Source organism: Aulonocara sp. 'chitande type north' Nkhata Bay, linkage group LG7 (assembly GCF_057382095.1).
Source record: "Aulonocara sp. 'chitande type north' Nkhata Bay isolate Kocher_YH1m ecotype deep benthic linkage group LG7, A_spYH_male_GT1.1, whole genome shotgun sequence".
Classification (NCBI taxonomy): domain Eukaryota; kingdom Metazoa; phylum Chordata; class Actinopteri; order Cichliformes; family Cichlidae; genus Aulonocara; species Aulonocara sp. 'chitande type north' Nkhata Bay.
The window spans coordinates 56,577,316-56,590,367 of record NC_141350.1 but is presented as its reverse complement, the minus strand read 5'-3'; the positions used below and the strand labels follow the sequence as shown (position 1 = coordinate 56,590,367).

At 42.3% G+C, this 13,052-nt stretch overlaps 1 protein-coding gene across 3 annotated transcripts in view; it reads right to left on the bottom strand.

Moving 5' to 3' along the window:
- Window positions 1-13,052, bottom strand: part of rph3aa (rabphilin 3A homolog (mouse), a) — a 56,450-nt gene that overhangs the window by 5,108 nt on the left and 38,290 nt on the right. For 2 of the 3 annotated variants that reach the window (XM_086301522.1, XM_086301523.1), the window contains exons 4-12: window positions 11,419-11,502; window positions 10,832-10,976; window positions 9,900-10,085; window positions 9,536-9,763; window positions 9,357-9,436; window positions 5,302-5,376; window positions 3,705-3,814; window positions 3,489-3,615; window positions 1,679-1,732 (exon numbers count right to left, since the gene is read on the bottom strand). In XM_086301522.1, the coding sequence (XP_086157648.1) occupies window positions 1,679-1,732; window positions 3,489-3,615; window positions 3,705-3,814; window positions 5,302-5,376; window positions 9,357-9,436; window positions 9,536-9,763; window positions 9,900-10,085; window positions 10,832-10,976; window positions 11,419-11,502 (1,089 nt within the window). The remainder of the gene's footprint in view (window positions 1-1,678; window positions 1,733-3,488; window positions 3,616-3,704; window positions 3,815-5,301; window positions 5,377-9,356; window positions 9,437-9,535; window positions 9,764-9,899; window positions 10,086-10,831; window positions 10,977-11,418; window positions 11,503-13,052) is intronic. The other variant, XM_086301524.1, reaches the window with a different exon arrangement.

Sequence of the window (13,052 nt, the reverse complement as noted above, 5' to 3'; positions counted from 1 at the left end):
ATCAGGGTGGAAAATAAGTATTTGGTCAATAACAAAAATACAACTCAATACTTTGTTGGCAATAACAGAGGTCAAACGTTTGCTATAGGTCTCTACCAGGTTTGCACACACAGTAGCTGGTATTTTGGCCCATTCCTCCATGCAGATCTTCTCGAGAGCAGTGATGTTTTGGGGCTGTCGCCGAGCAACACGGACTTTCAACTCCCGCCACAGATTTTCTATGGGGTTGAGGTCTGGAGACTGGCTAGGCCACTCCAGGACTTTCAAATGCTTCTTACGGAGCCACTCCTTTGTTGCCCGGGCGGTGTGTTTTGGATCATTGTCATGTTGGAAGACCCAGCCTCGTTTCATCTTCAAAGTTCTCACTGATGGAAGGAGGTTTTGGCTCAAAATCTCACGATACATGGCCCCATTCATTCAGTCCTTAACACGGATCAGTCGTCCTGTCCCCTTGGCAGAAAAACAGCCCCATAGCATGATGTTTCCACCCCCATGCTTCACAGTAGATATGGTGTTCTTGGGATGCAACTCAGTATTCTTCTTCCTCCAAACACGACGAGTTGAGTTTATACCAAAAAGTTCTACTTTGGTTTCATCTGACCACATGACATTCTCCCAATCCTCTGCTGTATCATCCATGTGCTCTCTGGCAAACTTCAGACGGGCCTGGACATGCACTGGCTTCAGCAGCGGAACACGTCTGGCACTGCGGGATTTGATTCCCTGCCGTTGTAGTGTGTTACTGATGGTGACCTTTGTTACTTTGGTCCCAGCTCTCTGCAGGTCATTCACCAGGTCCCCCCGTGTGGTTCTGGGATCTTTGCTCACCGTTCTCATGATCATTTTGACCCCACGGGATGAGATCTTGCGTGGAGCCCCAGATCGAGGGAGATTATCAGTGGTCTTGTATGTCTTCCATTTTCTGATGATTGCTCCCACAGTTGATTTTTTCACACCAAGCTGCTTGCCTATTGTAGATTCACTCTTCCCAGTCTGGTGCAGGTCTACAATACTTTTCCTGGTGTCCTTCGAAAGCTCTTTGGTCTTGGCCATGGCGGAGTTTGGAGTCTGACTGTTTGAGGCTGTGGACAGGTGTCTTTTATACAGATGATGAGTTCAAACAGGTGCCATTCATACAGGTAACGAGTGGGGGACAGAAAAGCTTCTTACAGAAGACGTTACAGGTCTGTGAGAGCCAGAGATTTTCCTTGTTTGAGGTGACCAAATACTTATTTTCCACCCTAATTTACGAATAAATTCTTTACAAATCCTACCATGTGAATTCATGGATTTCTTTTTCACATTCTGTCTCTCACAGTTGAAGTGTACCTCTGGTGCAAATTACTGACCTCTGTCATCATTTTAAGTGGGGGAACTTGCACAATCGGTGGCTGACTAAATACTTTTTTGCCCCACTGTATATACATACATCCTTCAGATAAAACCTGAAAATAAGCAAATGCAAGATACATCGAATAAAAGAACATAAGTAACATCAGTATAGAAGATGCCTGTAAAAGGAACAGTGGCCTTAAGTATATTACCTGATTTTTATTTGAAACTGTGTAATGTTATATATTTTACATTTACACAAATGTAGCTTATATGTTTTAATTTCTATTTTTTAAATACGTATATTAACTAATGCACAGTGGTAAGATCTATGTGAAGGTCTTACATCATCCTCATAAAGAGCCATGCCACGGATGGATCCTCCTACAGCCTTCTTCACCTGTACAGAGAGCAAACCATCATCATTATCATCATCATCCTCATCATGATTGAAGCTAGAGCCTTTATCATTAGTTTGTGTGTATAGAAGTAAAATAGGAAATGTCCCTGTTCAAGGACTACTTCAGCATTTCTTAGTATAAGAACTAAAACCTGGGAAAACAGCTATTTAAGCACGGTTAAAGATCAGTAAGTAACATGTTGTATCCCATTTCCATAGACCATACAAAACTTAAGGTGTCAAGCAGAATCCAGTCATACTGTAGAAAATGCTTTCCTGTTTCCAGTATTTATGAGAACTTTTCAAACAATTCGTCAAAGACTTTCACTTCTACAATGTATGGCCTGCAAACTATATGGACAAAGTATTGGGGTACCTGTATATGTATGCATAAAGTACAAAATAATACATTTTATCTCTTCAAGTGTCTAGCCATTTGTGATTAAAACATTCACGTTTAGATCCATTTAAGGTCCACCTGAAGATGTTCAGTTTTCAATGAATAAAATGTTATTATATGAGCACTATAAATAATAACTGTTTTAAAACAGCTGCTCTGGTGGTTAATCCTACTAGAGGATCAGCAGACAGACCTATCACGAAATTATACATACCGAGAATTCCATTTATACTAGTGTTTTTAAAAGGGAACTAATACATTAGATGTATTCTTGGCCACCAAAGTAGTTTTTGTCAGGGTTCCTGGGTGGTTCACCAGCTGTATTCAGTTCATGTTCAGTTTATGTTCCACATTCATATTTCCCGCTTCACCGTGCCACCCCTCTGTTTCAGTGTCATTAGTTCTACTTCCTGTTTCATTATGTTCAGCTGTGTTCTCACCGGTCCCTAATCATCATCATTAGCCAGTGTACTTAAGTCCTCAGTTTCATCCTGGTCTTTGTCGTCTCATTGATGTTAATGTTGTCTACTCTGTACGTGTGTTCAGTTCAGCCAGTCATTTCAGTTCAGCGAGCCATCTTATGTTCAGCTCACCTGCTCGTCATAATAAGCACCAGCCTTCACCTACCTGTGAGTCCAGCGTTTAGGTCCTCCTTTCCTAGCATCCACACAACACCCCTGACAGTTTTGGGTGATTTGTGGTTTTAAAAGATTCTCATTTGTTTTATACTGAGCCTTGGTGCAAGCTCTCAGTTCATTCACTATCTGAAACAAGCTGTTTTAACTCGCTCCCCCCTTAAATTCGATTTCTTTTCATTTGTTGTCCCTTAAGCAAGTTTAAACCGAAGCAAAATGGGACTTATGCAGCTATAGCCAGAGCTGTGTCCCCTTGGTGTCCCTGAGGTAACCACTTACACTGTAATGAGTAATCTTGTGGCCCAGACTGACCACGTACCTACACCAAGCGGAAAATGTGAAGATTTCACTCGATTGCAAAAGTACTTTATGCCTTTGGAAGCAGCAAGTTACTAGTGCTTTACTAAAATGTCTAAGGAAAGAACAAGATAAGATGTTCTGAACTGCTTTGTCATCCTCTAAGATGCTGTTTTGCACCAAAATACAAAACAATGTGTAACCTTCATTTCAGATAATGTGTGACTCACAGTTTAAAAACACTGGCATCTCTTGTGATCTGTACTCATTTTTGCATCTCATGTACTTGAGCTGTGCTGTGAGTTCATCTGCCAGTGCTGAGTTAAACTTACAGAAAAACAGTAGCTAACTGTGTGCCTTATTAAGCAAATATTTAGAGCAGGTCAAAACCTCATCGTATTGTCGGTTTTGCCCTCAGACTTACTGGGATCACTCTCTCCAAACAAACACTGAAGTTCTTCTTCTCATTAAATTTCAGTTTCTTGAGGGCCACTCGTGTCTCTCCTATGAATTCATTGTGTCCAAACTTGTCCTCGTCACTCACCGAAAGCCTGCAAACAACAAACGATGCACTCCATGAAAGCTTTTATTTTGATATAAGTAGCAAATCAGTGTTAAAGTATGTAAAAGTCGTTCATACCGGAGGGTTTTGCGTGACATTTCTTCATCTGTGATGCCATGGTAAACCAGGGTTTCATTCCAAACAGGATTCAAGGTGTTTTTAAGTGTCTTGGTACGAAGCTTATTAGACTAAAGATAAGAAATTCAGATGAATTTCTCAAGTAATAAAAGAAACTGAGGAATAACTGAGAACCAATGCCCATCAGAACATCAAACACTTAGCTCAAAGCAAACTGATTATTCTATTTCACTCAAAATGACACAGTACTCCTATCAGCGATGTACCAGCCAACCTAAATTTAAGGCTATGAGCATTAGTCAGTTTGTTATTGCAATATTATATAATATAAGAGCATTTCAAATCAAATAAATTCACCAAAACACCATCTTCTCAAACAGGATTGTCATTAGGAGCTTTCTAACACTGTATTTACATTTATTGGGTCACATTGCGTACATCCCATCCTCCAATTTCCTGCTAATGTCAATTTCTGTTAAATTAATACAGTTGGTGAAACAGTTAATCAATCCTCTGCTGAATTTATAAATTTTCTTAATTATAAAGAAATGAACAGTCTTAACATTTCCATCGTAGCTTAATTTTAACGGAGAGAAAAATCCAGAAAAAAATCACACATTTTTTCTGTTTGCAAATTTACAAAACCCTCTGAATCTTTACGGTTTTTCAACTGCTCCTCGGCAATTTGAAGCTATGATCTCTCCATAGATTTTTTAAATAATTGAAGTCTGGCGACTGGTGTGGTCACTCCATGATCTTAATGTGCTTCTTCTTTAGCAACTCCTTTTGTTGTGATATGCTTTGGGTCATTGTTATGCTAGAAGATCCATCCATGTGTTTTGGCTGAGGGAAGGAGGTTGTCGTCCAAAATTTTAAGGTTCCCTAATGGACAGGTAATCTGTGTGTCTTGTGGGTGCTGCAATATTTCAATTACAATCTAGTGTCTTACCAATGGTGTTCTGGGTGACTGTGGTGTCAAATGTCTTCAGATCATTAACAAGGTCCTCCCATGTAGCTTTTTGGCTGATTCAGCACCTTTGTCATTATCATTCTCACCAGGCAAGATCTTGCATTGAGCTTGAGGGTGACCGATGGTCATTTTATAGTCTTCCATTTCCAAATAATTGCATCAGCAGTTGTCACCTTTTCACTAAGCTTCTTGCTGATGGTCTTGTGACCCACTGTAGCCTTAGCGCAGGTCTACAGTCTTCTCACTGATTTCCTTTGACAGCTCTTTGTTCTTGCCCATGGTGGTGGCGAGGTTGGAATGGAAGAAACTGATTTTGTGGACACGCGTGCTTTATAACAAATTGAGATCAGGAATATCTAAAAAATGATTAACTGATTGACTGTAATCTGAGAGCCACACAGGTACACAGCAAATCTGTGGGAGCCAAAATTATTGGGGTGGGGTGGGGGGTTGAATTCTGCAAAATGTACAAATTCAGCAGGGAATCAAATAATTACTTCCTACCCTGTATATAGGCAACATTTTCCTGGCTATTCTGCCATATTTATTTGTACATAAAGATTAGCTTGTTGTTTTTAAAATCTTACTTCTTAAATGAGTAAAATAAATAAGTAAGCATGTAAATACCTTACTGGCTCCAGGTAACAGGTGCAGCTTAACATATGGGTCTGCAAGTCCATTTGAGTCCATTGCTTTTAAACCCTGAAAAAAACAAGAAACACAATGCTTGGATTCATTCGAGATGAAAATATTATTATTATATTATTATTTTTGTTTGTTTTTATTGTTAACGTCTCTCTTATATCCCATTTTACCTTGTTCTGTCTTGTGTATACACTGTATTTAAATATGGATGTAAGTTCAGGGTTTGAAAATGAAGCCTGCCAGAAGTGTTTTAAACCTCCCAGTGACCAAAAAGAAGGCTTTGTGTAAACAGCCTTCAGCTCCTTTGTCTCAGTAAACATTTTTCTATAGATTTTATGGCCTTAATCATCCATCCGCTTCTGCTTATCCTTTTCAGGGTCGCGGGGGGCGCTGGAGCCTATCCCAGCTGTCATAGGGCGAGAGGCAGGGTACAACCTGGACAGGTCGCCAGTCTGTCGCAGGGCTAACACACAGGGACAGACAACCATTCGCGCTCACATTCATTCGCACCTAATAACAATTTGGATTATCCAATTAACCTATCCCCACAAGCTGCATGTCTTTGGACGGTGGGAGGAAGCCGGAGTACCCGGAGGGAACCCACGCAGACACACAGAAAGACCCCGGCCTGATGTTGGAATTGAACTCAGGACCTTCATGCTGTGCGGCAACAGTGCTAACCACCGTGCCACCGTGCTGGCCTTAATCAATAGTTTCAAATAACTTCAAATCTTCTTGAATACAACATCATGTGTAGTTTCTAAATTATGGCTCCCATTAGTGTCTACAGTGATGACAAAGCATTGCATGCTCTATGTGACCCACTTTGAGATTGACAAGTCTCAAAGTAGACTCAGTCTCTGTGCTTGTGACATCGGGTTTCAGAATGCTCAATGAAAACATTAAGCTCCTTATTTCTTCTTGTCTATTCTCATTTCTTCTTGACATGGCATGTCTTGTCCCAATTGTCCCTTCTTGTTCTTCTTGTCTCATTTTGTCCTGTCCATTATTAGTTTGGTTGGACCTGAGATGTTTTGTTTTGGCACATATTTTCCTGTGTTGTATTGTGTCCTTTTGTCTTCTCCTTTCAAGTACTCGTTTACCTTGTCCCACTTTATAATTTTTATGTTGTTGCTTTTCCAGCCATCACCTTAAATGTTTTGTTTTGTCTTATCTTCTATATGGTCTGTTTTTATGAGATGAGATGAGATGAGATGAGATAGCCTTTATTTGTCAGTTGCAGGTCTTTTGCCCACAACCGAGATGACAGACCTTGCCGACCATACATACAATACACAAACATCACATTGGGGAGACAGGTCAGGCTAGGTAGCGAGGAAAAAAACATCGAAATGTGTAACATAAAAGGATAATACAGGAATGCACAGATATCAACACAACATAGCACAATAAACACAGACAAGCAACATGGGAAAGTGTTCCAGTGTGTACATCTGATCTGGGATCGCTGCAATCTTCGACTGCGCCTGCAGGTGACCCGATGTCCACATCAGAGGGGAGGTAAGTGTTGGAGGTGGCGTTGGATCCGGGGTAGGGAGGGTGATGCGTCAGTGAGTGCTTATCAGTATCAGTATATGTATGTGTGTGCGTGTCCATAGTTCAGCTGAGACAGTGTCCTTCGCCCTGCCAGGCTAAGTAAACAGTCTTCCAGCCAACCCAGGTGGCCTTGCATGGAATGGGAAGGAACAGACTCAACACAGTCGTTATCAGGGAGTTTTTGTTCGGCTCCAGCCTTGAGCCCACAGCTGGCGCCAAAGGGGTAGCTGGATTGTGATGGTAATTTTTCTTTTGCAACAACTCGTGAGAATTTCAAAGCTGTTCTTTAACACTCCGACACTGGTCTCTCAATCTCCCGTTGGAAAACCGCGAGCTTCCCCATGATGGTATCAAACTTGCGTTCCGTGGTGTTGTCATTCTTTTGCTCAGAGAGCCGATTCTGAGAACTCACGACTGCAGTCAGCTGTTCCACGATGTAATCCAACTTAACAAAGGTGTTATTCTTAGCAGGCCTCTCCTTGATGTAATCCAATGTACACTCAGAGGTGTTATTCTGAGTATTCACGGCAGCTGTAAGAGTCTCCAAGGTCTTATCCATGCTGCTCTCAATGAGCCTGTTCTGAGAAGTTGCGCCTCGTCCCATCGTTTCAATCCCAGCAGGCAGCCTTGGGGGGGTTTGAACAGCCGGTTCCACTTTCTTAATTCCAGTGTTGGGGAGTAACGGAATACATGTACCGCCGTTACGTATTTAAAATACAAAATATGAGTAACTGTATTCCGTTACAGTTACCGTTTAAAAAGGTGGTATTCAGAATACAGTTACTTTGTTGAAATAAATGGATTACACTGCGGTACTTTCCTGTTTCATATTGTCGCGGACTGTTTGGGTTTTGTTTGACAGCTACGTTCTTTTGTTCCAGGCGGCAGCGTTACGGTTGCCATGGTTACAGGGCGACGCTCTCTCTCTCTCTCTGCGACTGTGTGTTTCCTGGGTGAGAGAGCGCATTTCCTTGTTGTTGTTGTTGTGCTAAGCTAACAGGCAGAATGCTACAAGCATAGCTCTAAAGAATGTAGCATCATGGGCAGTGTAGTCCGTGTTGCAGGGAGAATGGACTGCCATACCCGTTATATGTCTGTGAGCGCGAGGAGGGAGAAAAAGGGGAGTGGAAAGGTACGAGTTGTCATCGAGCAAAAACTGGAGCTGGAAGCATGTAAATATAATAATAACCACTTCAGCCAAGAAGAGTGCCTGACGAGCCCAGTTGTAAGTAAGCTATTAAGACTCGACAATAAGTTCCGTTGGAGCAGCCTTTCAACGCCTCTCTCTGTCTCTCGCAAGAAAAGTTGACCCACACAACAAAGTAAAGCTATTTTTCGGCTACGAGCCGACACGGACCCCGCCGTATTAGTCAGAGGTCCCTTTACTACAGTTCGGAGTCGCGGACCTTCAGTAATAGTAATAAATCACCCAGCAATAGTACATTCACGTTGTTGTAAAAAGCATGATAATATATTAAGTAATCCAAAGTATTCAGAATACGTTACTGTCATTGAGTAACGTAACGGAATACGTTACAGAATACATTTTGGGGCATGTATTCTGTATTCTGTAATGGAATACATTTTAAAAGTAACCTTCCCAACACTGCTTAATTCTCAGATAAGCCAGGGCCAAGCCAGCTCCGATCAGCAAAAACCCTGTTATCACGGTTCCGAATAGGTAGATATCTTCAGCGTCCTCGATCGACAGTCCCGCCAGGCACACGATCCTCCATGTCTGCCACCCGTCCATCGTGTATCCGGCAGGGAAAGTCCCTCCAGGGCACTCGGGCTCTCCCGAGCCCAGACTTCTCGTTGAGAAAAGGGTGTCAATAGCATTCAGAGACCAGTTGATCAAATCCATAATTCTCTTTAGGTTTTAGAAACAGACTGTGAGAGAGTGTTCCAGGGAAAGTAATACAAAAAACACAAGACTAGACAAGGACATAAAAACTAAGCAGGGAAGATAAGGGAGAGGAGAGGAGAAAAAGTGCGTCCGCCTCCTCCGAGAGCCAAAACACAGATTTTATCTTGTCTAATCTGTCTGTATAATATTATTATTACTATATCATTTCCAATCTTCATTAATAATGAATTGCATTTATATAGCGCTTTTCGAGACCCTCTAAGCACTTTATAATTCCACTATTCATTCACTCTCACGTTCACACACTGGTGGAGGCAAGCTACAGTTGTAGCCACAGCTGCCCTGGGGCAGACTGACAGAAGCGAGGCTGCCATATTGCGCCATCGGCCCCTCTGGCCATCACCAGTAGGCGGTAGGTGAAGTGTCTTGTCCAAGGACACAACGACCAAGACAGACAGAGCTGGGGATCAAACCGGCAACCTTCCGGTTACAAGATGAGCTTCCCAACCCCCTGAACCACGTTGCCCGAATTACTTATCTTGTCCTATTTTAACTGATCTTTTATTTTGTGTTGTTATCTCATTTCTATTCATACATGTGTATGAGCGTTCACCTTAGCTTTAACAATACCGCAGTGTAGTGCATGGTTCTCCTGTTCATAGAGTAGAGTGAACTCCAGAGATCCCAGAGTGGCTGTAAGAAACACACAGACATACACGTTGCAAAAAATAAAAGTAATAATACATTTGTCTTCAACAAATAAAGGTTTTAAATTTTGAGGAATAATCTTACTGGCATCATCTGAGTCATAGTCATTGTTGTCTTCCTCTGTTTGATCTGGTGGGGGTCTGGGAGGAGCAGGGTTGTTGGCAGGTGGGTTAACAGGTGGACCAACTCTGGAGACAGGCTTATGAGATGAAACAGAGCCAGAGATAACAGGTGGTCTTTTTTCCTCCACAGCTGGAGGGGGCAATGTTTCTTGACTTTCCGCGTGATGGTTCTCCATACCTGCAGCAGGTACTTGAGATTTTATAAAATATAATCAGCAGTTAACACAATCTGAAGTGTCTTTTTATGTATCAGTGTTCATTTGGAACATTTAGAAATTAGCCTTGTAGTGCTGGGCTTATTCTTAGAAGGATCAGTGTGACTTTACCTGAGTTAGGGGTTGTGTGCTCTGTGTTTGCCTGAGGTGGTTTGGAGGCTGACACATGTCTCTCTGTCTTCATTACAGCGGCTGGATGGGAATGACCCTCATTACAACTGTCAGCTGTTGTTTTTGCTGTCTGTTCCCATTGTTCTGATCCAAAAGACTTGTGCTGCTGTGACCCTGCAATGCGCTCTGGGAGTCAAAGTAAGATTATCATCACTGTTAGAATAATGTTTCACTTCAATAGATGCATTACCGAATGGGACTGCCAGGTCCCCCTGGGACCACTAATATTTCATGGTGGAAAGTTACAACTCCAAAAGACAGAAAATAACCACAAAGAGACCAAAAAAACCCCAAAAATTAGTAAAGCGGTCACAAAGAACTTAAGTACCTCTACCTTTGACACATTGCACCATACTGCTTCAGCTCCTCATGTGGGTGGTGGGTGCAGGACCAACCAGAGCCAAGCTGGGCCCTGTGGGTTAGGGCCTAGTCACCAGCACTCTCCCCCAGGTCTGACTCCAGGAGACTCCCAGTAACCCTGATCCAAGCAAACTACCATTGCCATGCCATTGATATCTTCTGAATTGTACTTAGTTTGGCCCTCACCTCAGGTGAGCAATCAGGTTGCTTTGGGAAACCCAACCAGAGACAAATTGCTCTGGTATCATTAGGGATCAACCTCTACCACAATAAGGTGGCAATTTTTCCATTTTTTTTTTTGTCTGACAACACCTTCAAAAACAAGGAGATGCATCCCAAGATGTTTATACGCTAATTCAGCTTTTAAATAAAAATAAAATAAAAGAAGCATATCTCTGGCATAAGATCAAAAGACAACTCGTATTTAGCTCTTATGGTTTTTATCAGTTCTTAAGAGGCATATCTGAAAACCCATGCACAAATGTGAGAAACATTCACTTCCAAAAAAATACCGTATCCCTGATGTGATCCACTGTAGCCTGCTGGAGTAGAGCAGTTTTCTGTGCTCGACTGTCCAGGTCTGGACAGAGGAAGGGGGGCAGGCAGACCCAGTTGCTCTCTTCCTTTAAAGAACCAAGCTCCTGAACGCTTCTGTACCTGCAGTAACACAAAAATTTGCATCACTGGAATATTTTCCAAGAATGGAAATGGCTCACACAATTCAAACATGTGTAACATGTGTTACAGGGACAGTGCTTTGGCAGATATTGTATAGACATACTGTGTTTTTAAGCATAGCTGAAGTCAGTTTCTAGTGGCCAAAATTTTAACTCCAATTTATTTATTTAATTTGAATTCTTTTATTTGATGCAAAAACATGACCTCTTTGTATCTGCAGTATTACTGAGTACTTATTCTGTATGAATGATAGGAATGAGCATTTGTTTAAAGAGTTTGGGCTCCCCAGGGCAGCGACCTCAGCAAGCACAACATCATCATAAAAACAGAATTGTGTAACAGTATTATCGTGACAAAAGACTAATGGCAGACTAATGTGGCACAACATGGAATCTGTTCTTCATCATTCCTTTTCCTTCACCTCTATCTGTTCATTGCAGATCTGGCACAGCCACACAGGGCATGTCCTGCTGTTGCTTGAAATTCCACACTTGGTACACATATGCTGCGGGAAAGGAAAAATAGACATTAAGACATACTCGTGCACAGAGTTGCAGTGTCACACAGATTTAGTCTTCAACAGCAGGTGCGCATAAAACATAGGTGTCAAACTCTGGCCCGTGGGCCAAATTTGGCCCGCAGCCTAATTACATTTGGCCCGCGAAGCCATACCAAATTACTATTAGAGCTGGCCTACTGGTATTATACAGCTAATATACAGGGAGTGCAGAATTATTAGGCAAATGAGTATTTTGTCCACATCATCCTCTTCATGCATGTTGTCTTACTCCAAGCTGTATAGGCTCGAAAGCCTACTACCAATTAAGCATATTAGGTGATGTGCATCTCTGTAATGAGAAGGGGTGTGGTCTAATGACATCAACACCCTATATCAGGTGTGCATAATTATTAGGCAACTTCCTTTCCTTTGGCAAAATGGGTCAAAAGAAGGACTTGACAGGCTCAGAAAAGTCAAAAATAGTGAGATATCTTGCAGAGGAATGCAGCAGTCTCAAAATTGCAAAGCTTCTGAAGCGTGATCATCGAATAATCAAGCATTTCATTCAAAATAGTCAACAGGGTCGCAAGAAGCGTGTGGAAAAACCAAGGCGCAAAATAACTGCCCATGAACTGAGAAAAGTCAAGCGTGCAGCTGCCAAGATGCCACTTGCCACCAGTTTGGCCATATTTCAGAGCTGCAACATCACCGGAGAGCCCAAAAGCACAAGGTGTGCAATACTCAGAGACATGGACAAGGTAAGAAAGGCTGAAAGACGACCACCACTGAACAAGACACACAAGCTGAAACGTCAAGACTGGGCCAAGAAATATCTCAAGACTGGTTTTTCTAAGGTTTTATGGACTGATGAAATGAGAGTGAGTCTTGATGGGCCAGATGGATGGGCCCGTGGCTGGATTGGTAAAGGGCAGAGAGCTCCAGTACGACTCAGACGCCAGCAAGGTAGAGGTGGAGTACTGGTTTGGGCTGGTATCATCAAAGATGAGCTTGTGGGGCCTTTTCGGGTTGAGGATGGAGTCAAGCTCAACTCCCAGTCCTACTGCCAGTTTCTGGAAGACACCTTCTTCAAGCAGTGGTACAGGAAGAAGTCTGCATCCTTCAAGAAAAACATGATTTTCATGCAGGACAATGCTCCATCACACGCGTCCAAGTACTCCACAGCGTGGCTGGCAAGAAAGGGTATAAAAGAAGAAAAACTAATGACATGGCCACCTTGTTCACCTGATCTGAACCCCATTGAGAACCTGTGGTCCATCATCAAATGTGAGATTTACAAGGAGGGAAAACAGTACACCTCTCTGAACAGTGTCTGGGAGGCTGTGGTTGCTGCTGCACGCAATGTTGATGGTGAACAGATCAAAACACTGACAGAATCCATGGATGGCAGGCTTTTGAGTGTCCTTGCAAAGAAAGGTGGCTATATTGGTCGCTGATTTGTTTTTGTTTTGTTTTTGAATGTCAGAAATGTATATTTGTGAATGTGGAGATGTTATATTGGTTTCACTGTATGTCTGTGAAGGTTCTCAGTCATCCAG